We start from the raw sequence: 23,206 nt of genomic DNA on the forward strand, positions 1-23,206 counted from the left end.
CATAAACTTGACTGTTGGAGCCATTCAGCTTAAAGTGCATACATCTGAATTAATTAACACATCCATCATTACTTTTAAAGTTATTTAAATCATATTTAACAATTATATTATCAAATATATATATATAAATGCAATAAAATCCAGTAAGTCCCTTTATATATTTGCACAATTTATAACAAAAAATAATTCTCGGAAAGCAGTCAAAGAATTCCTTTGAGCTTTATTTAATCATACACATTCATTGAGGAAAAATGATGCAATACAAAACGTTTCAGACACAGTTTAGATTAAATAAGTCAAGGCAACATTACAGTTACGTCACAGGTGCTGTGGAAAAAAGAAAAGGTAAGAATGCCACATGATTTTAAAGAAATCAAATTACCATCCGCATGTGTTACTGTTTTTGTGTTTGCACAACACAAATGAAAAGGCAACACATCATGAGCAGCACTGGAAAGATAATGTGTGTATGTACAGCAGCTATCTACTTGTCCATTCTTTGTAAATAAAATAAATGTGGCTTTTATACTATCCTGTCATATATCTGATGTTTGATGGATACAAAAGGCCACAGCGAAACCAGCTGGTAGTGTTCAGACGAATAAATCAGATACACAGATGCCCCTATCCAAAACTGATAGAAAACAGAAAACTTTCTACAAGTCACAAACTTCAAAAGATTTGTTTTGAGCACTACAACCAAGTAATAATCAACTGTTTCAAATAATAAGTAACCCTATAACAAGTTGACATCATGGTAAAGACATATTTTGCTGATTAGTGCTTAAGACTCCAGTTAAAATGTATTTTATTTCATTTTTTAAAATAGGCAACCTCAATCGAAAACCGTCACAAGATTATTTGCCATGTTTATTGCGTGTGTTGTGTAAGCGTGAGAAATGTACAAGTGGTTTGGATCAGTTCAGTTCAGCTCGTCGGTGGACTCCGACATGGATCGCTCTCTCCTTTCCCGGCCCGTGACAAAGTTGAGCAGGTCAACGGCCGTCACCACCCCGAAAACCATCTGCTTCAGACACGGAGAGCCGTCCGTCATGTCTGGTGAAAGAACAGCACGGAGGAGAGCGGGATGAAGATGAGGAGAAAGATGGCAAGGACTGTTGAGGAGTTGTCACCCTCTGTTTACTAAAGCTTTACGATTTGATTTATTCAACACACTGTGCACTGCTGTTCTGCTACAGTGTGTTTTTCCACACTACCACTGGGGGGAGCCAAAGCTAAACATTTTGCTTTTAGTTTATCAGATTTTGGGGCTCAAGACAGGAGAAGCTTGGAGAGCTCAGGGAAATGAGGGCATTTGAATAAAGGACGTGTGTGTATATGATTGTGAAAATGTACTTACATTGGATCTGTTCGTGTACCACCAGGGCAAAGTGGTCAGTCTCCAGAATGCGGGATAACTTCCCCAAATTATCATTCAGACGGATCTAAGAAAAAAAGCAACGACTTAATTAATGAGGACAATAAACAAAACGAACAATAACTTGTGATCAAGTGGCATGTAATGTATCGACTCAGTAAGAAAGGGGCCAACAATTTAATTCTGGTACCTTTATTGATGGGAACAAAGTCAAAAACAGTTTCCTGCCGTGACCACATTTTACTTGGGTCAACTCCAGTCAAAACATCACAACTGGACTTTGTCGTTTTTTCCCCACCCTGACTTGATAAACACTCTTTAAAGCCTTTCCACTCCCCTAAACTGGTTTGTCTCATTGGCTGCTCCTGTCAGCCAATCAGAATGAAGAATTTAGTCTTCAATTTCAGCCTTTACGTCGTTTAGGAAACATCCCGAGAGCATCACGAACAGAGATGTTTCAGTTAGTGTCTGACCTGTTTGAACTGCTTGTAGATCACTTTGCTGACGGGGTCTGACACCTTGATCTTCCCTGCTAGAATACAGGCCAAGATGTTCCCCAAAGTCACCATGCCCAGGATTAACCTGTACACACACAAACACAAGGTCAAGTTAAAGCCTTTGCAGAGCACAACAAGGCCCTGCAATAAAACACAAAGGTCCAGACATGACTCTCACCCAGCCTCGTCCACCACGGGCGCCTGGTCGAAGCCCTTCTCCTTCAGGATTTTGATGGTCCTCTGACATGTGACGGTGGGCAGCACGGTGAGCGGGGCGGACAGGTTCAAACCCTGCAGCTTCAGGTTCCACCACCTGACGAACAGAGAGAAATGAGAGGGTCTTAAAGCGACACCGCATGGAGGAGGTGTGCACAAGAGGAGAATACAGCCTGTAATGTCACACACACACACACCATGTTTTTTTCACCATGAGGTCCTCCTCATTCAGGAAGCCCTTCTGGAACATCCACTTGTCACTCAGGAACTTGGACCTAGAGGGGGAAAAAAAATACATATTTGCTTTATCTGTGTTTACACAAAGATCTGAAGGCTCTTTTCTACCAGACATGTCGGTTATGGTTGGGCAACCAGCGATTGCTGATGTATTTATCGCCTCACATTCCGTTTTTTCTAGCGAATGCAATCGTGGAAGAGCTGCAAAGACTGAACGCCACTTGAAAAAGAGTCCGATGAGGAAGGACGCCTTGACCTGCAGCCTCCGAATGAACGACGCACATACAGTTTTGATCAGTTATTATTGAGCAGACGCTGCTTTTCAGCACCAATCGATCGGACAGCAACCATTAAAGGATACAAGTGCAGTCTGCTCCCCAGATGTTGGTGCTGCTTTAACCATGAATGTTACTGTAAATATTCCCGTAAAAGCCTTATTTAAACCCGAGGATCACTATTCAGAGTGTTTGACATTACAGAAATAGACTGTGTGGTGGTTTGACACGCGTGGGATTCTCACATGTAGTTGCGGACGGAGTCTGGCAGGATGACCACACAGCGCTGGCCCTCCTTCAGCTCTTTGGCGACGATCACTGCAGCTGCCATGGCCGTCCCAGAGCTGCCACCTGTGACAGAAAAAAGAGCCAAAAGATGAGCTGACCTCATGACCTCGCTGGCTCCTCTGGCATTTGTGTTGGCGGGAACCTGAGCGACCTACCGCACAGCAGGCCCTCATCTCTCATCAGCATGCGAGACATGTTGAAGGACTCGTCGTCGTCCGACTTGTACCAGGTATCAACTACCTGAAGGGAAAAAAAGAAATATATTACATTGTGACATAAGAAAAAGGGGAGGTTAGAAAATAAAAAAAGAAGCTCCTGGAACTCACGGATCTGTCGAGCACGGTGGGGATGAAGTCGTACCCGATGCCCTCCACCTCGTACTGGGTCTTATTGGTCTTGTTCAGCTCCTCGGGCTCCGCCAGGATGGAGCCTTCTGGGTCAACACCAACAATCTGCAGACAGAACACAAACCACTCGTAAACAACGAGCGGCTCAACAGGCAGCCGGCAGAATGACGTTAGAAACCGGTGAGTATTTGACTTCTGGACAGACACAACTTACTTTGATGTTGGGGCATCTTTCTTTGAGTTTGCGGGCGATGCCAGTGATCGTCCCCCCTGTTCCTGCTCCTGCCACCAGCATGTCCAGTTTACCTTTAAAGGTAAATTCAGCTTTACTCTGCTGATTCAAATATACTTACACGGAGGCAACAAACTGTCAATTTGTATTCTTGAGAAGAAATATACAAGATATGAACAATCTTCAAGATCACGACAGCGTGGTGGGTAAAAGCTGCTCGTACCGTCACACTGCTCTAGGATCTCCTCAGCTGTGGTGTCGTAGTGGGCCAGAGGATTGCTCGGGTTACGGTACTGGTCCAGGATGTGAGAGTTGGGGATCTCGTTTTTAAGGCGCCACGCGACGCCGACGTGAGACTCCGGTGAATCGAAGCGAGCGCTGGTGGGCGTGCGGACGATCTCGGCTCCAAGTGCCCTCAAAACATCCACCTGTAGAGAAAAACAAACGGAACATGAACTGAATGGTTTGTCAATTTTGTGTCTTGTCATCTGCCAAAAGCATGATGTGCACTTCTATTAGCCCTACATTACAACTCAGCGACCCCAATTTAGATGACGGTTTCAAAGCATCTCTACAGCTTTGCAAAAAGACACAATGTCGCAACAATGTCTGCATTTAGCAGAAGTAGTGAGGACTTGGTTGACTATAAAAGAATGCAAGAGTCGTAGTTTCAATATGACCAAGAACTCACCTTCTCCATGCTCATTTTCTCGGGCATGACGATGATGCAGCGGTAGCCTTTTACAGCTGCAGCCAGGGCCAATCCAATACCTAAAACACACACACACACAGACATTTTACGACACTGCTGCTTTCAACTAAATAACATACCAACTTGTACCTTTAAATAACTCCTCCCCCATAGCAACACGTGCAGATAATTACCCGTGTTTCCAGAGGTGGGCTCTATAATAGTGTCTCCAGGCTTGAGGAGGCCGGCTCTCTCGGCGTCCTCCACCATCCGCAGGCTGATCCTGTCTTTGACACTCCCGCCGGCATTAAAGTACTCACACTTGGCCACTACAAAACAAACACACACACACACACAACAGAACAATTTATTACATCAGACTTCGCCTTCCGTTGTTGGATTCAAAAAGTCTCACCCCACCACTCGCGTGTTTGCTTCGTGCCAATGAGCAAACAACGGTCACACCCACTGTCTGATGGGACAATGAGCCTGAGGCTTGACTCACATAATTCGCATTTGAGTCCAAAGACTTTGGGGATCTTGTTGATGCGGACCAGGGGCGTGTCACCGATCCTGTGCAGGATGTTCGGTAGAATGTTTGGAGCGACGGCTCTGAGAGGAGAAAGCGGGAGAAGAAATACATTTAGAGACACCGCAAATATGATCACACTAATAACCTCACTCAACCGGTTTTCTTCCTGGTCCCACAAGCCTGAGATAACAACACCCGCTCACACTCGTTTCTGGCCCGAGGAGGTTGGTTTGAGCCACTCCCCGGTGGCTTTGGCAAAACTGACTGTCACTGGTTCAAACAAGGCAATGTAATGCACAATAACGCAAGCATTTTAAGTGCACATCCAAACCACCAACCGTGGGACTTGTGGGTGAGGGGACTCGGCTTTGGAGGCTCCCAGGCTCCACGTGCAGCGGCTGGGGAGGTCGGGCCGGATCCATTTCCTCTCGGCGGCGACGTTCTTTGTCTCGACGCCGTTCAGCGGGAACGAATCCTCCCGGAGTTTGCCCTCCCCGTTGGTGTGGGTGAGCAGCTTGGCGGCGTGAGGGCACACGGGGGCCTTGACGGTGGTCTCTTTGGTTGAGGGGACAGACGGCATGGCTTACCCTGGGCGAAGCAGAGGACATAAGGTTCACGTAATAATTTGTATATGTACATACAAACCGTCGACTGGTTCGAGGCTCATATGTCGTTCTCACAACATCGATATGTTACCACATGTCAGCAGCACCCAGTGGAAAACTAACACCGAACCACTCCTTTCTTCCATTTACGCTGAGTCATAGCACCAATAAATACAGCTTCATCATGCTGAAACAGGCGCTTTGGGCAGCTTCCCCCATACTTGTTGCTCTCCAACACACTAGGAAATTAGTCAAACCGATTCTGCTTTCGTCAGTGAAAGAAAAACAGAACTGAAAGTAGTCTTGCCAACATTGCATCATTCATTCTATGTATTAAGAGCTAGAAACTCATCCTGCTTATGTCAAAAGGGCAGACGTGTGTTTATCTACCTCTCGTTATCTTTGTGTTTGTGAATGAAAACCTAAACTGAGTCAATCGACCGTCATTACCGGCTGTAAAATGTTGTAAAAGTCACAAATGTGTAATGTGTAACTAAATGTTCAACATAATCGCAAACGGGAGTTCATTCTGAGTGCCCTGAAGTGGAAAAGATGCCATTTGACGGGACATCAAACTGCAACTGTTATTGTAGATGATTAATAGTTTAAATCATTGATCAAGCAAGAGGGCAAAACAAATTCCCAGGTCCAGCTTCTAAATTGTGCGGATTTATAGTTGTTTTTCACTTTGAGCTTCATAAAAGGTTTCTTTTTACTCTTTATCTGGCATTTTACCGACCAGTCGATTCATTGACAAGATAACCTGCAGGTTTCATCGATAATAAATCAGATCTTTAAGCCCCTACACAGTTTGACTTCAGTGTTTTCTTTACTTAGCAATACGTGCATTTGGGTTTCTCTGTCCGGCAGAAAAGCGCAGCAGATGAACCTTCACTAATACACAGTGCACACAGCGAGGCCAGATGTATAAACCCCTCTTTGGCTAAGTCATCACACTGAAAACATATCTTCTTAAGCAAACAGCCCTTCATGGGAGAGAAAGCTTTAGGGTTAGTGAAGCACATTGAAATGCAATGGTATACTATGGCTCCTGTTTCGTATAAAAAGACACTAAAACCAACACACATGTTACTTCCTATCTTGAGATCACACCTCTTTAGCCACTAGACATGTCACTGCTCGTTAAGGTGGCAAATGCAGGAAAGAAGTAAGTGGTATCTGGTGACCATGGTTCACGGGAGGGCAATGTGATCCTCCAGAGAGAGCACATGCAGCACTGAGCCCAGGCTGCATGCTAGAAGAGACTTTAAAGGGTTTAATAAGGATAAAGTTGATTCTTTTACCAAGAATCAAATCCTCAAATTCCAACCAGGCTGAAGAAATACAGTACTGAAATCACCTGATGTGAGCCTGGCAACATTCTCCCTTTATCAGAGAGCGTTTCTAATCTCCTCTGGTATGTTCAGAGCTCTTACAGCACAATGAAAACGGCAGCAGTAGATTTTTAGGCAATTAAAAAAAAAAGGTCAGACAACTGCTCTGCCAGCAGCGATCTCTCAGCTGGTCAATGGCACAGGAAGAGCAGTCTATAGATATGCACTCAGCCATAGCAAATGGGAGGACAAAATGACAGCAGGAGCAGGAATGCTGGCAGTAAAGACCACAATGTAAAACAGCAGGAATCACACACCTGGGAAACCCACATGGTCAGGAGCTCACGTGCAAGAAACTGGGTGTAATGTGATTAAAAGCTGTCATATGGAGGACAACAAAGTGTGAACACCGATAAGGATGCTATCATAAAGCTGAAACGATTAGCCGATCAAAAGAAGAAATAATCATCGTCTATTTAGTACTTTTTTCCTAATGTTAAATAATCCTATCGTACAGACATTGTGCAAAATGCCAATAATTCACTGGTTCCAGCTGATCAAATGTAAATATGTTGCTGCTCGTTGTCATGATAATAAACATTTATTTGGAATTTGAACTGCTGATCAGACAAAATAAGGGATTTCCAATTGAATTCGTCACTGTTGTAAAGCAAAGGATTCATCGCTTTATCGATCAACATAGAGGTCACATTAACAGTCTGCTGCAGCCATATGTGTTATAACCGCGCGACAGCCATAACATCCGGTAGTAATGTAACAGGAGAAGTGGATGTCAGAATAAAAGGCAGCTGATTAAAAAAAAAGCAGAAAATAAGCAAAACCAAAATATCTGACAAACGGTGCAACAAAAGAATGGGTCCTGCGCAGCTCAGATGTTGCATCACTCTCAGGTTCTCAGTCACCAAGCGGCACAGTGATTTATCAATTACACATTCCTCTCAGCATTTATCTCACCTATTTGCCAATTCCCACTCACCTTAGGACTTAATGACTGCTGTAAAAGAAATATAAATCACGGAGGACCCCAGTGTGCACGCGCAGCCAGTACAACAATGCGGAGGAAGCTCCTCCCGACAAAGACACACGTGGATCCAATAGAAGGGGGAGGTGCTCAAAGTTTTACGCTCGTCTCTGATTGGCTGCAGCGAGGGCGTCTGTTTGGTCTGCTCCACCAATCAGCGCAAAGATTTCGCTATAAGGGTTTGTGGAAACGCCCCTAAAGTCAGCAGCGCCATCTGTTTACCTTTTATTGACTGCGTGTACTTCTGACGCATGTGACATCTTGAGCACTTCTCATGTGTTGGTGCACAAATATTAACTACACACCTATATCATATATATATATATATAATGTAAATGTTATTTTTGGCAATTTTGCGAATTTATACCAGAGTTTTCGTCAACTTTATTCAGATTACATTATTTGATATTAGTGTATGTGAAACAATTCTTGTATAATGAAAAATATTGATATTTTTCCATATTTTTCAGTGCGATTTGTAAATTTAAGACTTCACCAAATAACCCAATTAGTTATAATTTTCTTAAACGAGTAAACATTTGTAAATTTAACGGACTAATAGACTCTGAACAGGTAGTAGGGGAAAAGGGGCGGAGGATTGGCTTTAGCTAATATTGCATCATTCAGTGTAATAAAGCAAAACAAAACAAGTTGCCACGTAAACATTGAAACCGTTTGGAATGACTCACAGATCTGCCGTGACCAGTTGTACCAGTTTAACAGTAATAATTAAAGAGAGGTGATGATTGATAACTGGTGCTCATTTTAGCAGCAAATGACTTTTGTCATCATCAGTATAATAAAGAACTTTTTAATATAAATGTCTTTCCAGAAACAGGATCACGTTGCATGCAGTTTAGCAATAATCAGCCCCGTCCTGATATAAAAGGTCTCTCCATAAGAAGTAACCTCATGTTCGTATAAACAAGCGGCGCCGGTGCAGAGTTACAAATCTGTTTTATTGAGAAAGCGACACAAGCTTGTCTTAAAAAAAGGGAATAAAAGAAAAACACTTCCAACGATTCACCGATAAAGAAAATAACTTTGTCATCACTGCTGGGGTCAGGAGGGGTGTGTGTGTGTGTGTGTGTGTGTGTGTGGTAGGACATCGGGTCGGTCTTGGCTTCTTTCAGAACCTTCCAGATCGCTCTCGGTCCCTCGACCGTCTCGGCCTCTCGCGCTCCCGCCGCCGGTCCCTCGAGCGGGAGCGTCTTTCCCGGGGGGGCGATCCCGAGCGGTTCCTGGTGGGAGAGAGGAAAAATATGAAGTGACGCGTTCCGAATGGTTCCGGTACGAACGTTAAGCGCTTGGATATTACTTCTGTACCCTTTCCTGCGGCGGCCGTACAACTCCCTTCGAAGTTCCCGCGATATGGGTTTCAGGTGCATGAAGTTGCAGAAGCCCCCCCGGGTGCACTCTCTGTGGGAAAACAGCGTAGGGTTAAACTCGCTAGGATTGCATTTGGTGAAGCAATGCCAAGAGGGAAAGTTGGCTCTTAATACAGAACACATGCCGAGGAGCAGAGCCAGCGCACGAAGTAGAACATATGATCCTTATCCCCCCCCCACACACACCCACCCACCGAGTCTGTCTTATCACTTGCAGCGCAAACAGCCCACCGATCCAATGGAAAAACACTGAAGGACTCATAAAAGGAAGAGAATGTTTCCGCCCACTGTGCAAGGACAAAGTTTATCTTTGTATTTACCAGAAAATGTGATGATTCGCACAGTGGCCAAAGCAGCTGTCGTGTTTTCAGTGCTCTGCTAAAGGGCACGTGCCGTCTTCAGGCCCTGATCATGTCAGCTGATATCCCAAACAAGTGTACGTGGATAGCAGCGGCACTCTTAATACCTCTTAATAAAATCACATTCATTGTATGAAAAAAGGACTTTACATTAGAGGACATATCAGTGTTGACCAGGTGTCACTCACCCCATTTCATACTGGCGGCAGCACGCTTCCCTGAAGTCAGTGACGGGGGAGAGCTCCGAGTGGACGGCTTGGGCGTTGAACCAGCGATTATTCAGGTCCGTGACGGCTTTCTCTGCATCCTCCTCACGACGAAACTACACACAGAGAGCACGCGGCGTTAAGATCGCCACGTGTAACGTCACGATAAGACGCTTTGTTACATTTTGAAATCACACCATTAGCGCCACCTCTCTCTCTCGTGGACACAGTCAGACCGGTTACCAACCTTAACGTAGACGTTGCCGACAAGATGGTCGCCCAAGTTGTCGCACACGTTCATCTCCTCCACCTCGCCGTACTTCTCCTCCATCTCCGTGAACACCTCCTGCATCGGGAAGAGAAACAAACAGAGGAAAGTTAACAACGGGCTCTCATTGCTTAGTTTTAAATTGTATGGTAACAACACCACAGGGAAGTTACAGAATGATGTAAAAGCAGATAAACTGAAGGTAATCTCTCATGCGTCAGTGCAGCTGCTGCATACCCCTCCTGTGCAAATATTAACTCTTGCTTTGGCACAAACTGAATACATTTTGTTAATCCTTTGAGCCGCAATGTGCTACGGAAAGGCAGATAACGCCGTTTCCCCCCGTCACATCGCGCTACACGTACGGCGAAGGCGAGACGGCGGCACAAAAGGTCACTGACCTCAAAGAACTCGTCGTAGTGCTCCTGCATTTCCACATCGCTGACGGCGCCTACAAAACAAGGGACAGTCAGGGGCGACGCCAGATGGACAACTCACTTTTAACAAACAAATCTGTGTAGCAACATAAACGTGATACGTCTCGCTATGATAGTCTCACCCTGTAAACACTGAACAGGTGACGAGTCTGTGTGTTTTATGTTACTCTCTCGCAACTTATTTCACAGAAGCAAAAGAAAAACTACAGCTGACCATGTTGGTTTTTTTCCCTCCTGGTTAGCGGGGTTTTACTTTTAAATCTGTTTGTGTAACTATGTGTCCATCATGACGTAACGCCACACAACGTGTCTGGACTATTCCCCTGCTTCATGACAACACTTGGCTGGAACATGAAGGAGAGCTTCCTACGTCGAGGACAGCACTAGTAGAAACCTGCTTCAATGAATCAGGTGGTGTACTCGGTGTGAAACTGTTACGTGTGAAGCAAAGAACACAGAAAGAAGTGAGTTCATTTTGCCCTTTTGAGGTCTAACACATCAGCAGAATGACGGAGCTGACACCAAAAACACACTAAGTTAGATTGAAACATGCAGAAGAGCACGTGGCCTGGTGTGCTATCTCCAGGACATGATGGGTGAAGACATCTCTAGAGGATATGTTCCTACGCTAAGCCAGATTTATGTGGGGAGGTGCGATACAGTAAATTAAGTGCTGGAGGGTCCTGCAGATGAAGGGAGAACTTACAGTGTAAACCATCAGCAGACTGGGCAGAGTTTTGAAGGTTATGAAGGTAAATGTTCAAGAGGGAAATGGTCTGAAATACAAAACGTAAACTTCTGTGACATAAATCAACCAAAATAAAAGAGCTGAGGAGGAAAAATGTGTTAGGTGTTCGTCGGTTCCGGGTCTTAATTATGTGATAAAACTGTTAAGAATCTCAGAAATGGCCTCTCTGTTGTTATCGTTGTTGTTGGAAGAGAAGCTTATTTCCCCTCACTGTTTAAGATTTTAAGATATTTGCTCCTTTCCCTCTACTTTTAGCGTTTGCTTTCTTTTAAATTCTTTATAATATTACAGATAAAATGGGCTTTACATGTGTACTCTTGGCTTATGTTAGAGTCTATGGCACACACATATTGAGTTAGTGAAGCATGAATAAAATGCTGAGCTACAATAAGACGGTCAAAGAATTGAAACCAGACACATAGTGAGGTCATACGTTTGTATACAAGCTGAAACGGCCCACTATTGTCTTCTTATCGTGTTTTTAATTAATGCATTATAAGAAACAAGCAAACTATATTCATGATGTTATACTCGTATCAAGTTACTGCTTCAATGCAACCTTGCACAACACAACTGTAAGTTACTCTTTCACAATAACGGACCGCATTTGCCGGCTGATAAATGAGTCTTTACGAGTTGTCCGCCTGTATAATTAGGCACTGAATGGAAGTGAATGGCCTCAAGCTTTCAAGATATGAAAGCAAAAAACACTAAAGAATAAAATGCCCTTTAAAGAGTCCACAGGTACCGGTTACATTTAAACCAAACCCTCTTGTGATAAAGGACATTTCACCGGTCGTACGCGACGCTGAAGTTACGAATGTCTCGTGTTTTAATGGCAGACTGAATGCTTTAAAACTCACTGGATGTGTAATTATGGGGCACCGGAGGAAAACACACACAAGTCAGTGACACTTACCTGTATGAGAGGCACTGCTTCAGCTCTATGAGACCAGGCTCAACGCGTTTACTGCTCACACGGCTCTAAATAACTTCATAACCAGCACAGCCCGTAAGAGCTGTTTGGCAAAACTCAAGAGAGAGAGCGGAAGAACCATGAGCGGGAGTTTGTGCCCAGTAATGCCTAATTTGGGATACTCGGGAGATAATAGGGTCACAGCCCGGGTCAACAGGTCAACAGGGCTGAAGCAGTACCTAACATCTGTTGTTGTACGCGAGCAAAGAACATAGAAAGAGGGAGGTGGCTGACAAATCTGAAACTTACAGCGCGAAGCGTCGGCCGTCTGTGCACTGTTCTGGGGATTACGGTAGATGTTCTGGATCAAGATGGTCTGCGGGAGAAAGAGCAAAGAAGCACGTGATCAGGCTCCTTTGATGCTTGTTCAGTTTTGTGCTATTTCTGATCTTTTGATGGACGTGCGGGCACAACGTCCTGAGGAGAACGTGGTGATTGTGTCTGGTATAGTCCATATACCAACGCTCCTTGCAGTGAAGCGCTACATGTCTGTGTGTGAAGCGATATGTCACAGTGTTCTCGGATCCTCACCTGGCTGAAGGTCGGTTTGTTGTGCAATCTCGAGCAGCGGTCTCCATGTCTGCAAGCACCGATTTTAAAATAGAAGGAGCAGTTGACCCTGGAGAATAAAATAAAAATAAAACAGACGCTTCAGAGGATCAGAATCTTTGTTACTGTCAACAAATAAAACGTATTTTCAGCCGTGGATTTTGTGCACTAAAGAGTATTTATACATTTGTTACCTATCTAAGCAAGATAAAATAAATAATCCTTTATTAGTGAGAGAGGGAATTTACAGGATTACAGCAGCATAGTGTACATATAATATATATATATATAAGTAAATAAGTAATAATAATACAAATAAAACGGAAATAATAATAATAAAACAGTAAAGAATATTAAATATAAAAATAAGTAAAACACTAACAAATCCACAGTAACTAAAATATTATATACACAGACATGATAATTGTATATGTGTATTTATAATAGTGTTTAATTAGTGTTTAGTATTAGAACTAGACAATATCAACTCGTGGTTCGTTTACATCAGTACTGTATTAAATATGAGATCACTAATAACGTGACCCTGCACACACAGCTGCAGGTTATCTGAGGTTCCTTCCTGAGTTTCATTCAATGTGTTAGCTAGGAGTTAGCTTCCTGTGGCTACTGTTAGCTTGACTGCAGCGTTCCGCAGCGCTGCGGCTACACACTGAGCCCAGCGCGCGAAGAAGACGCACAGCTGCATGCATAGTTATTATAACATGCATCGTTTGCGCGACCACTACAACACATATTAAATAAAACTTACTTGTCTTTCTCTGTGCCGAAAATGGATGCCAGATACTCCGCCATTTTCGGCTAGTTGGAGACGTGGGGACCGACGTCATTACGTAAAAAATAGTGCGATTGCGCAATACGCTCCCATCCGGTAACGTGCACTGCCACTGAACGCCGCACGATGGCGCCATTGTTCCAGAAAATATATAGTCATTTCTCAATTACAATGATTTTAACTTGTCTCATTGCGCGAATCGCCAAAAGATAATTTACCAAGTTTATCAAGTACTATCATAGCTTAATGCATCAGTGATACCCCAACAGTATATATGGGATATATAATACTATACCCTATTCTGAGTGAGGTATTGTTATTCTTTACTTGGGTAAATGATCTGAATACGTGTGTACTTTCATTCCACTAAAATGATCTGATAAAGCAAGGTTTTAAATGAAAACATAGTTAGCTATAAGCTCATCATAAACTCATATAATGCATTGTTAGGGCCACCTGCAATATAACAACTTGTTAAAGGTGGGCGTCAATGTTTTTACTGCTACTCTTATATTGGTAAAAATTTAAATGCAGCGCTTTTATTGGAGTATTTATCTAGATTTTGTTATACGCTCATTTCTCCAGAGTCCACATACACATATCCCATAATACAGCTCTATCATATCTATTTAACCCTGACACCATCAGGGTTCATTTTCAGATATCTCCATGTATAGAGCCACAGAAGACTTTAAATAAAGTCTGTGACAAATAAACTGAACTCATGTGCAAAACTGGTGTCGTCATCCTTTAAACCTGAATGAGGCAGACTCATTGACAGATAAGCGGTCCACGGGCTGATGGTGTTGCCCGATAGCAACCACACACGCACACACTTCAACAGATTATTAAAGAGGCCACAGCGTCCCCATCTCCCCTTTTCACTGCGCTGTGCATCCTCCTCTGAAACCACACTGCTGTGCACAAGGCCGCACACGTTTGCAGGAGACGCAGATGGTGACGATGAAAGGATGGGAGAGGGTGGAGGAAGTCAGCTTAAAGAGGGTGAACCACAGACATTGACAAGAAGTGATGAAGTCGCTGTCAAAGGTGCACAGACTGAAACAAGACTCGGAAATGAAAATAGAGGTAAAGTGAGAGAGAGAGACAGATCTTTGCTTTATAGCTGCATCGTAGCGAGGTGAGCACCTGAGAACTGTGGGATCCTTCTACTCTGAGATGTTTTACTGCATCGGAGCTGCAACATTTAGAGAAGCAAGCCCACCCACGGACCTTCTCTCCCCTCCAGTGCACTCGCCGCCCCTGCTTTAAAGGGGAAAGAGGCAGAGGTAGGAAGGGAGCGAGCAGAGAGTACAGAAAGAGGAAGCGGCGTGCATCTAAGTGGCTCCAACATCAGCTTCAGCACTTCTCTGTTTTGTCAACCAAATAACGATGTGCTCGGAGGAACATTTCACACTTGGACTGACTACGACGGAGGCATCATGAGGCCAAACCACCGCTGGACCGTCCTGCATGTGTTCGTCTTGGCGGGGATGCTTCTCACCTTAAAAGCTAACAGTGAGTTATTATTTTTTGGGCATATTGTGCAGTCTCGGTATTTGTGTAGCGTCGCCTCTCCTTCCTCTGCAGGTCTCAGGTGTGTTTAATCAGGCCCTTGGAGTAAAAAGTCAGTTTTGTGACCGTTATCCAAGTTCTCTAGTGAAGGTTGGAGGCCTGGTTTCTGTGTAGGGTCATGCACTTTAAGAGTAGATGATAATAGAGTTAAAAAGCAGCTTATACAGTTTTTAAAAGGAAGAAGTCGGCACACAGTCATCTAAACCCAACGAGTTAGGTCAATAAGGTTATTCTTCCTTTAATATACCACATTATAATCTTAATCTTCTTTAAAAGTCTGTAAATTCTACCATGAATGTCTGTTGAACTCGCAACATAAAAATCGGTTTCAGATGCTAAAAATGCAACTTTCAGGTAACGTCTTCCACGGCAGGTGGAAGTGGGAGTTTGATGGAAACAATTAGAGATTGCATGCGAACATAAAAGAGGCAGAAATACATTTTTATCAAAACATGGCACAAAAAAAACCCAACACATTTTATTTTTTTGTACTCAAAGCGTTATAAGTCTTCGACCCACGTCATGTTCCTGGTTGCTATAATTTCCCATTTGTCATAAAGGTGGGATTTCTTATCTTATGTGAGCGACTCTATTTACTGCCACCGACCACAGTGTCATTCATGTGTTCATCTATAAGTGTTCACTGTGGTTTCCTTGTGCCTCAAATGTTTCTTTGTAGTTTGAGGCCAGAGGACGTATTATTAAATAGTGACTCTTGATGGTGGCAGTGAGCAGCCAACATTTGAAAATGGAGCAAAGTACAAAGCACAGGGCAGCTTTTCTCTGTTCTTTAAGGTTGTTTTGTCGACTTCTGTTTCCCAGTTCAAGAATTAACTCTAAATCGACATTCATGAACAGCAGAATATCCGGTGATGATGCAGATTTCATGCAAAGTATCTGAGATTTAGAATCAGATGAGGAGTTCCGGTTCCCCCTGGGACGCTGTACTTTACACTTCCCTTTTTCATGCAAATTGTGTTTCCGTTCATCAAGTAAATGTGAGCTTCAGTGTGTTTCATTAGTTTTACTGTATTAAGTCGTGTGTTTGGTGTCCTTACACCCTCATAAAATGTTGATTTAACCTTATTAATTAATCTACTTATCCGGGTCCAAGTTGTTGTCTTTTTATATATTTTCTGAGAAATTTGAGTTGGTATGTGCTTGTTATTATCAATTTAGACGACATCATCATGATATCTCGATAAATGATTGCATCGCGGTACGACTCCATTGAAGGATAAAATTATCATTAGCTGGTATAAATTGCTACATTAGTATCACAGTAAACTGTAAACTAAGGATGAATGAACCTTTTCTGTTTGTTGTTTTTGCTTTTTGCAGGTAAAGAATCAGATTGTGAAGTTGAAATTGAAGTCAATCGTAACACGGTTTATGAAGCTTTCGTCGGAGACGACCTTCGGATTCACTGCACAGTTGAATTCTGCAGCGGTTCACCGCCTACAGTCTCCTGGTACAAACTTGAGACAACTGATGTCCCCGTCAATGTGAGCAGCAGCAGTCACATTAAAACAGAGTGGAAACTTCTAAAACATCTCGTAGGGAGATCATTTTTGATCTTTCAAAAGGTACGCAGAAACGACTCAGGTGCGTATCAGTGCCAAGGTGGAGGAAGTATCAGTCATTACATCAACGTCTCTGTCCACGGTGAGTGAGACTTTCTGCACAGAAAGACACAATCTACACAGATGCAGATTTTTAACTGCTACTTAATACATTTGAACCAAATGTCTGTCTTCATATCATAAGACTGAACATTGCTGCTGTGCTTTGTTTTATAGGTGATGGTGAGCGCAGCAATGTTACAAGGAGCAATGACACAAGTAAGAATAAACTAAATAGAGTTGTGCGGTGAAACTGATATTTCGACGTCTTCATTTGAATCTAAATTCTTCAACCACTGTAGCCTTCATTACTTCGGATCAAACACATTCATGTTAACTTGCTCTTCTTCTAGCAGGAAGAACTTCGGATCAGAACTCCACAGATCTATGGCTGTACGTGTACTTTGCTGCAGGGGTTGTGGCGTTCGTCATCATCGTGATAATTATATCGGTCGTATCAATGCGAGGGTGTAAAGGTGAGACGTTGAATAAATATTTCACACGGGGACGTGATTGTGACTTTAAAAACAGTGACTAACTTCAGCAAAATGTCAACATGCAGGCAAATCAGAATCAAGGAAAGAGACGCAAACGGAAAATCAAGTAAGAAAAAGGTGCATTTCAAACCTTTACATCCATTTTTTTTGAAATTCTTCAAACATTTTCATGCAAGATGCTTTGTTTTTGCAGTACGCGGCGATCCCCATGGTCGAGCAACCCTTCTTGCACGCCGGCCCTCGGCCTCTGCCACGAGGAAGCCCCTCTGCTCCGCCGACCCGGAGAAAGACCCCGCCCTCACAGCCCAACGAGCCGCCATTGCTGAAAGACAACGCGCACGTGTACGGCAAGACGAGAGCGGACAGAGAGAGACGGGGGCTCCCGGCGGAGGAAGCGGGGGGTTCTGTCGTGTACGCTGCTCTCAACCATCAGCTTCCAGCGGCGGCTGCTGCCCGGCCGCGGAGGCCGAGGGAGGAGACGTCAGAGTACGCGGCTATCCGTGTTAAAGACACGTCACCCACGAGACTGAATCACTTCAAAGAGCACGTCGTCTTGATGTAAACTCAGCAACTGTTAACACACATTTCAAAGTGCCACATCCCAGAGGAGCTCAATTTTAGCCCTATGCTAAAATTAGCATCTTCACAATTCGGTCAACGCTTTAAAGGCTCTGCTGGAAACGTGTGAGGTCATCGTGTACCAATAGGAAACGGGTGCACTCCAAACGCGCCCAATTGAAACGGAGTGCAACCAAGCTCGACCGTCTGTTTGGTGTCCATCTCATCATTTACTCCTGTCCTAGTAACGCCTGCCAACACCAACAGGGCCCTTCTGTTTTGGGAAATCACTTTTCAACAAAGTAACGGTGTGTTTGTGCTCCGTTTTTTTTACGTTTTTCGTCTCCGGTAAGAACCAACGTGCTCGGGGCCACAGACAGGGGAAGTCAAAGAATTGGGTGCTGGACTAATGTGTGGGATTTTTGGTGTTTTATTGGATTTATTGACAAGAAAAATACTGAATCCTCTAACGTGAGGGCTGAAATTGGGCTATGAAGTCCTCAGTCTGTGTGAATCTGCAGCGTTGGAGAGGCCAAAAAGCAGCTCCACCTGTGACCAAACTAAACCACTTTTTTACAGAAATGTTGCAAAATGTCTTCAACTAATATAGATTTGTTTGCAATCTGAGTTTGAATGTTTTGTGTCACGCACTCTCTGTGGGTTAAAACTGTGTCCTTGTGCTGATGCACATCCGTGACTTGAATTTACTCTGTCGAGTAACCTCACATCTATTAACAGTAACGGTTTCATGAGCTTACAAACTGTGCCACATCAGTGACTCACTGTCTGACTATATGAATGACTAATGACGTTCTGTAATAATTATTGTGTTTCTCAAACTGGGAAATCAAGAATGTAATAACGATCTAATCATTTTGTGCAATCAAATAACATAATATGCATCCATAACTGTTTTGATTTCAAATAAGACGACATCCATCATTCCCTGCCGACTGTCTTTTGTCTTTCAAACACTCTGTGTGTGCCTGAAACATGTCCTTCTCTGTGCTGTCACATGTAGTGTAATGGGGGTATGCATACGCCGAAGACCACGGTACTCAAAGGCAGGAAGTGAAGTAAACCACATGTCATTGACGTTGACGTCTAGAGCAGAACTTCACTGATAGTTGTTTTACAGAAGTGGATAGCTGGTTTCTTTTCCACCATGAGACCCTACTGGTGCCTGACCATCCTCCGTGTGTCCGTCTGTGCGGCGCTGCTCCTCACGCTGGATGCCGATAGTAAGTTTTTGTTAAAGATGCTAAAAATTACATTTTTTTAGTATTCCTCCCATATCCAGAGCAGATATGCAGACACACCAACAACTCAACAAAGAGATAAACTGGACTGAAAGTGAATGTGGTTGCAGTCTAAAACTAAAGAAAATCAATGAATGGCTGTTAAACTGACTTTGACGCTATAATGGAGTGATTTTAGGTAATTGTTTGCACATCAGGAGGATCTTTTAGATGGTTGATGGAAAATATTCAGCATACTTTTCATTACATTTTCATTATTTACATTTCAGCCAGTAAAATTACATAAAATTAGCTTAGCTTTTTTTATTTTGCAGATGAATATTCAGATTGTGAAGTTGAAATTGAAGTCAATCGTAACACGGTTTATGAAGCTCTTGTCGGAGGAGACCTTCGGATTCACTGCACAGTTGAATTCTGCAGCTTTTCACTGCCTACAGTCTCCTGGTACAAAAAGTCTCTTGGTACACTCTCTCACTTCCTTTTTTCATGCAAATTGTGTTTCCGTTCATCAAGTAAATGTGAGCTTCAGTGTGTTTCATTAGTTTTACTGTATTAAGTCGTGTGTTTGGTGTCCTGACACGCTCATAAAATGTTGATTTAACCTTATTAATTAATCTACTTATCCAAGTTGTTGTCTTTTTATATATTTTCTGAGAAATTTGAGTTGGTATGTGCGTGTTATTATCAATTTAGACGACATCATTGTGATATCATGATATCTCGATGAATGATTGCATCGCGGTACGACTCCATTGAAGGATAAAATTATCATTAGCTGGTATAAATTGCTACATTAGTATCGCAGTAAACTGTAAACTAAGGATGAATGAACCTTTTCTGTTTGTTGTTTTTGCCTTTTGCAGGTAAAGAATCAGATTGTGAAGTTCAAGTTGGAGTCATTCGTAACACGGTTTATGAAGGCTTCCTCGGAGACGACCTTCGGATTCACTGCACAGTTCAATTCTGCAGCGGTTCACCGCCTACAGTCTCCTGGTACAAACTTGAGACATCTGATGTCCCCGTCAATGTGAGCAGCAGCAGTCACATTAAAACAGAGTGGGAACTTTTAAAACATCTCGAAGGGAGATCATTTTTGATCTTTCAAAAGGTACGCAGAAACGACTCAGGTGCGTATCAGTGCCAAGGTGGAGGAAGTCTCAGTCATTACATCAACGTCTCTGTCCACGGTGAGTGAGACTTTCCGCACAGAAAGACACAATCTACACAGATGCAGACATTCATTTAGAAGCCTTCATTTCCCCCCAAATAGCCTGATTGAAGATATGTCTCTGTTATGTGGTGAATAAACAATCTGAATGTTTTTCAGGTGAGCTCACCACCGTTGCAATGACGACTTCAGAACCACGTAAAAGAACTTAATTCACTCTCTCACAACGATATCGCTTAATCATGATGCTGAATCAAATGTCCTCTGGTATCTTCCAGTGACGGAGGCAGTGACGGAGGACACTTTCTGGCCATTTGTGTACCGTGCGGTCGGGATCACTGTGTTTTTCATCACGATGCTAACTTTAGGTGTTGCATCAAGACGTAGGTGTGAAGGTGAGACATTTTTGAATTTTCCCATACATTTGTTGCAGCAGCCTTCCTGCTGAAGGTCTAATCTGAAAAGAGTAAAAAAGCCACAAAACAACAAGAATGACTACACAATAGAGTACATATTCACTAAAAGGATTCCTCTCAATCCAATTGTGCAGGAAAATGCAGGGACACACCGAGCCGCCAGCCCTCCCATGATGCTTTGCCAACATCTCCCATCAATGAAAACAGTCAGCCGTGCCTTGAAATCAATCCGCCAAGTTAAATTGCATTATTATTGCATTCATTTCAAGATTACAAGACACTTGTATCTGATCTGTTCTCATATTTACTGATCTGTGTTTCTCAATAATTGGCTTCATTATCATGCTTTGTATTTGTATGCAGCATGCTTTATTTATTGGGTTTTCACAGCCTTTAAAAACGTTTTTTACATTGACAAACTATGAAGATTTCTTTTGCTTAATGATGTGTTTTCTGTCCTGAATAAGAATGAATACTGCTGTAGAGTCTGTGTTGTGCATTTGTATTACTGTAAATCAAAGTGCAATTGCACAGAAGTGAAATTTCTCACATGAGAAACCGCCATTGTTGAGCTCTTGCAGTGTGTGTGTGTGTGTGCGTGCAGAATGCAACACATTCACAGGTAAATAGTTTTGTTTCCTGTAAAGGTAACTGTGTTCACACGTCTTGTGCAGCTATCCTTTTTATAAACGTCTCTATATCTATACTGGTGTGTGTGTGTGTGTGTGTATTTTTACGTTGGCACCTCTGGTCTTTACGCACTACTTTGATCGAAGTAGCTTTTGTTCTTGGGGACAGCGTCTGAGCAGACAGACTGACGAACAGGAAGCAGAATTAAACCACACGTCACGTGAACACAAAGGCTGGAAGTTGTTTCACACCAAATAATACACATTTTGCAGGCTAATTTAGCTATTAACTTGTTAAGCCTGACACAAGAGGCAAGTTAGCTGAACCATATGGAAAGCAAAGCACTGCTTTCAGCTCAAAGATTCATCCTCTGGGGACCACGATTAGCTGTACGAAGCTACATTGCAATCCATCAGAAAGATGGTGAGATAGAACAAATGTACTGAGGAATTCATTATCCTATTAAACGCCTGTTTCTGCACGCCAAACTTAATCAGGCTTTCATGCTGATGCTGTTGCAGGGAGAGTTGCATTATGGACGTTTCCCACGTTGTGATTTTGACACCGAAACTAGTCCAAGGTGCTAATAAATGACTGCCTTCCACACTTGAGTATGACTCACATTTAAAGCACATGTTCGGAGCACTCGGACAGGGGAAAAAGCTTCTTGTTGTTGTATTTCAGCTCATCATACGATCAACTCCCACTCTGAATCCAGGAAATGGCACCTTTCACTTCAGACTGAAACCCGCTACAGTGTCAATGACAAGTGAACCAAAACTCTCCACGGGCCTCCTCGTGTTACGTTTCTAAAAAGGTCATGAAGCGTTTCGTTCCCACGACAAAATACTTGTTATAGACAATCAGATAACATCATTTGTCACATATCAAAAGGTAGTGGAATGTGAATTAGTGCACAAGAACAAACATGGCAATACGAGTATTACTGGAAAAATTAAAAACATGATTTTGAAGCGGAGCTTTGAGAGAGAGAGATGCTTTATCTTCCTACAATATGTTTGACATCTAGCATGCGATGACGTTACATTTATATATATTTAACACTAAATGAGCAGCTTCTTGATTTTAGAGGATTTTGCGGCAACAAAAACAGTCACCACGTTGTTGCCTGATAATGTTTTGGAGACTTTTATCATCCACATGAGGAGGTGTCGAAGGAGAGTATTTTGCAGCTGGTTGAACACACAGTTCAAAACTGATTCGTCAAATGAGTGGAGAGCGAAGCGGTGACGGTGGGGAGTCTGCCGTATACAAGCGCAGGGCTGCAGAAGCTGGAGGAGCGACGTGGCCTGTGGCATGTGTGGTTTTAAAAGTGCTAAAAGCATTGCTTGCACGGTACTCACACACACTTGCACACAAACACCCCACCCAACAAACTGCATCGCCCACCAGCCACGATGTGACACGTGCAGGTAGAGCGGCTCGTTGCCCCTTTAGAGTTACAAACAAGGACGTTTCAAAACTTCTACATCTTAACAGCTATGCTAGGTTCTTCATTGTGTTATTTAAGGGGAGTGGAAGTGGAGAAATGTAATTAATGCTGGATGGGACAACTTGAAAAGTCACTTTAAAGCAAATCAAACATGGTCACCATCTAGTGGTGTAAGAGTAAAACTCTGGATTCTGAACTCAAAAGGGAACCAGACAAATACTTTATATTAATATTTCTGACCAGTGTGACTCCGTAAAACCACAGAGGGACCAAAACAAAAGGGATTTTATTGTGAAGTCCACTCAAGGTTAGCGGTTTCCTCCATGAGCCCCGCTGTTTATATTAATAGTCCGATTATCTGCTTTAAAAATAAAATAAATATGTTAAGTGCCTCCAAGTAAGAAGGGAACTACTTTCCCTTTCCTGTCTTTGTGAGGTTTGTGGAAACTGTAAGCGGGAAAATAAATGTCTCAGATGTTTGGGGAAAACGTTGCACAATGGTTCAATTCAGAGTTAATTTCCAAAACAGGATGAATAATTCAGTTTGAGGAAAAGTCAAGTGATGACTTAAATAAACAAAAACATACTAGCGCTTTCATTGTGAAGTCCAATGGAAATTAGCCCAGTTTC

The 23,206-nt window shown here is 43.0% G+C and overlaps 4 protein-coding genes across 5 annotated transcripts; 2 read left to right on the top strand and 2 right to left on the bottom strand.

The window, feature by feature from the left end:
• Positions 1–203: 203 nt before the first annotated feature.
• cbsa (cystathionine beta-synthase a) lies at positions 204–7,728 on the bottom strand. Its single transcript, XM_079185841.1, has 15 exons — positions 7,630–7,728; positions 5,032–5,281; positions 4,667–4,773; positions 4,356–4,490; positions 4,162–4,241; positions 3,694–3,898; positions 3,453–3,544; positions 3,218–3,343; positions 3,047–3,131; positions 2,849–2,954; positions 2,289–2,366; positions 2,054–2,188; positions 1,852–1,960; positions 1,361–1,445; positions 204–1,056 (listed from the first exon to the last, which is right to left on the bottom strand). The coding sequence occupies exons 2-15, from the start codon at positions 5,271–5,273 to the stop codon at positions 923–925; spliced, it is 1,719 nt and encodes a 572-aa protein (XP_079041967.1). The 5' UTR covers positions 5,274–5,281; positions 7,630–7,728; the 3' UTR covers positions 204–922.
• Positions 7,729–8,614: 886 nt separating this feature from the next.
• On the bottom strand, positions 8,615–13,441 carry LOC306715464 (splicing factor U2AF 35 kDa subunit-like). Of its 2 annotated transcripts, none has more exons than XM_079185850.1 (8): positions 13,375–13,441; positions 12,588–12,675; positions 11,039–11,108; positions 10,297–10,346; positions 9,875–9,973; positions 9,610–9,743; positions 9,001–9,093; positions 8,615–8,915 (listed from the first exon to the last, which is right to left on the bottom strand). In XM_079185850.1, the coding sequence occupies exons 1-8, from the start codon at positions 13,416–13,418 to the stop codon at positions 8,804–8,806; spliced, it is 690 nt and encodes a 229-aa protein (XP_079041976.1). In that variant the 5' UTR covers positions 13,419–13,441; the 3' UTR covers positions 8,615–8,803. The 2 variants fall into 2 exon arrangements, with proteins under 2 accessions (XP_079041976.1, XP_079041975.1); XM_079185849.1 differs by lacking the exon at positions 11,039–11,108 and adding an exon at positions 12,306–12,372.
• A 1,122-nt stretch (positions 13,442–14,563) lies between these two features.
• Positions 14,564–18,594, top strand: LOC306715538 (uncharacterized protein). Its single transcript, XM_079185936.1, has 6 exons — positions 14,564–14,916; positions 16,315–16,638; positions 16,773–16,814; positions 16,949–17,071; positions 17,158–17,198; positions 17,286–18,594. Exons 1-6 carry the CDS (start codon positions 14,841–14,843, stop codon positions 17,652–17,654), a joined length of 975 nt encoding a protein of 324 aa, XP_079042062.1. The 5' UTR covers positions 14,564–14,840; the 3' UTR covers positions 17,655–18,594.
• Positions 18,595–18,688: 94 nt separating this feature from the next.
• On the top strand, positions 18,689–21,179 carry LOC306715540 (uncharacterized protein). The gene is made up of 5 exons (XM_079185938.1): positions 18,689–18,891; positions 19,773–20,096; positions 20,237–20,275; positions 20,356–20,472; positions 20,628–21,179. The coding sequence occupies exons 1-5, from the start codon at positions 18,816–18,818 to the stop codon at positions 20,732–20,734; spliced, it is 663 nt and encodes a 220-aa protein (XP_079042064.1). The 5' UTR covers positions 18,689–18,815; the 3' UTR covers positions 20,735–21,179.
• Positions 21,180–23,206: the final 2,027 nt, after the last annotated feature.

The sequence above is a fragment of the Pholis gunnellus genome (genome assembly GCF_910591455.1).
Source record: "Pholis gunnellus genome assembly, chromosome: 24".
Taxonomy (NCBI): domain Eukaryota; kingdom Metazoa; phylum Chordata; class Actinopteri; order Perciformes; family Pholidae; genus Pholis; species Pholis gunnellus.

Bases quoted from the DNA above. Each gene is read 5' to 3' on its own strand.
- cbsa (XM_079185841.1), bottom strand. From the start codon at position 5,273: ATGCCGTCTGTCCCCTCAACCAAAGAGACCACCGTCAAGGCCCCCGTG. The intron at 4,491-4,666 runs GTGAGTCAAGCC...TTTGTTTTGTAG, and splicing joins TGGACTCAAATGCGAATTAT to TGGCCAAGTGTGAGTACTTT. The intron at 3,132-3,217 runs GTGAGTTCCAGG...TTTTCCCTTCAG, and splicing joins CCACCGTGCTCGACAGATCC to GTAGTTGATACCTGGTACAA.
- LOC306715464 (XM_079185850.1), bottom strand. From the start codon at position 13,418: ATGGCGGAGTATCTGGCATCCATTTTCGGCACAGAGAAAGACAA. The intron at 10,347-11,038 runs GTAAGTTCTCCC...CTTGTTTTGTAG, and splicing joins GTCTGCTGATGGTTTACACT to GCGCCGTCAGCGATGTGGAA. The intron at 9,094-9,609 runs GTGAGTGACACC...GTTTTCCCACAG, and splicing joins TGCCGCCAGTATGAAATGGG to AGAGTGCACCCGGGGGGGCT.
- LOC306715538 (XM_079185936.1), top strand. From the start codon at position 14,841: ATGAGGCCAAACCACCGCTGGACCGTCCTGCATGTGTTCGTCTTGGCG. The intron at 17,072-17,157 runs GTGAGACGTTGA...GTCAACATGCAG, and splicing joins ATCAATGCGAGGGTGTAAAG to GCAAATCAGAATCAAGGAAA. The intron at 17,199-17,285 runs GTAAGAAAAAGG...TTGTTTTTGCAG, and splicing joins AGACGCAAACGGAAAATCAA to TACGCGGCGATCCCCATGGT.
- LOC306715540 (XM_079185938.1), top strand. From the start codon at position 18,816: ATGAGACCCTACTGGTGCCTGACCATCCTCCGTGTGTCCGTCTGTGCG. The intron at 20,276-20,355 runs GTAAAAGAACTT...GGTATCTTCCAG, and splicing joins AATGACGACTTCAGAACCAC to TGACGGAGGCAGTGACGGAG. The intron at 20,473-20,627 runs GTGAGACATTTT...CCAATTGTGCAG, and splicing joins ATCAAGACGTAGGTGTGAAG to GAAAATGCAGGGACACACCG.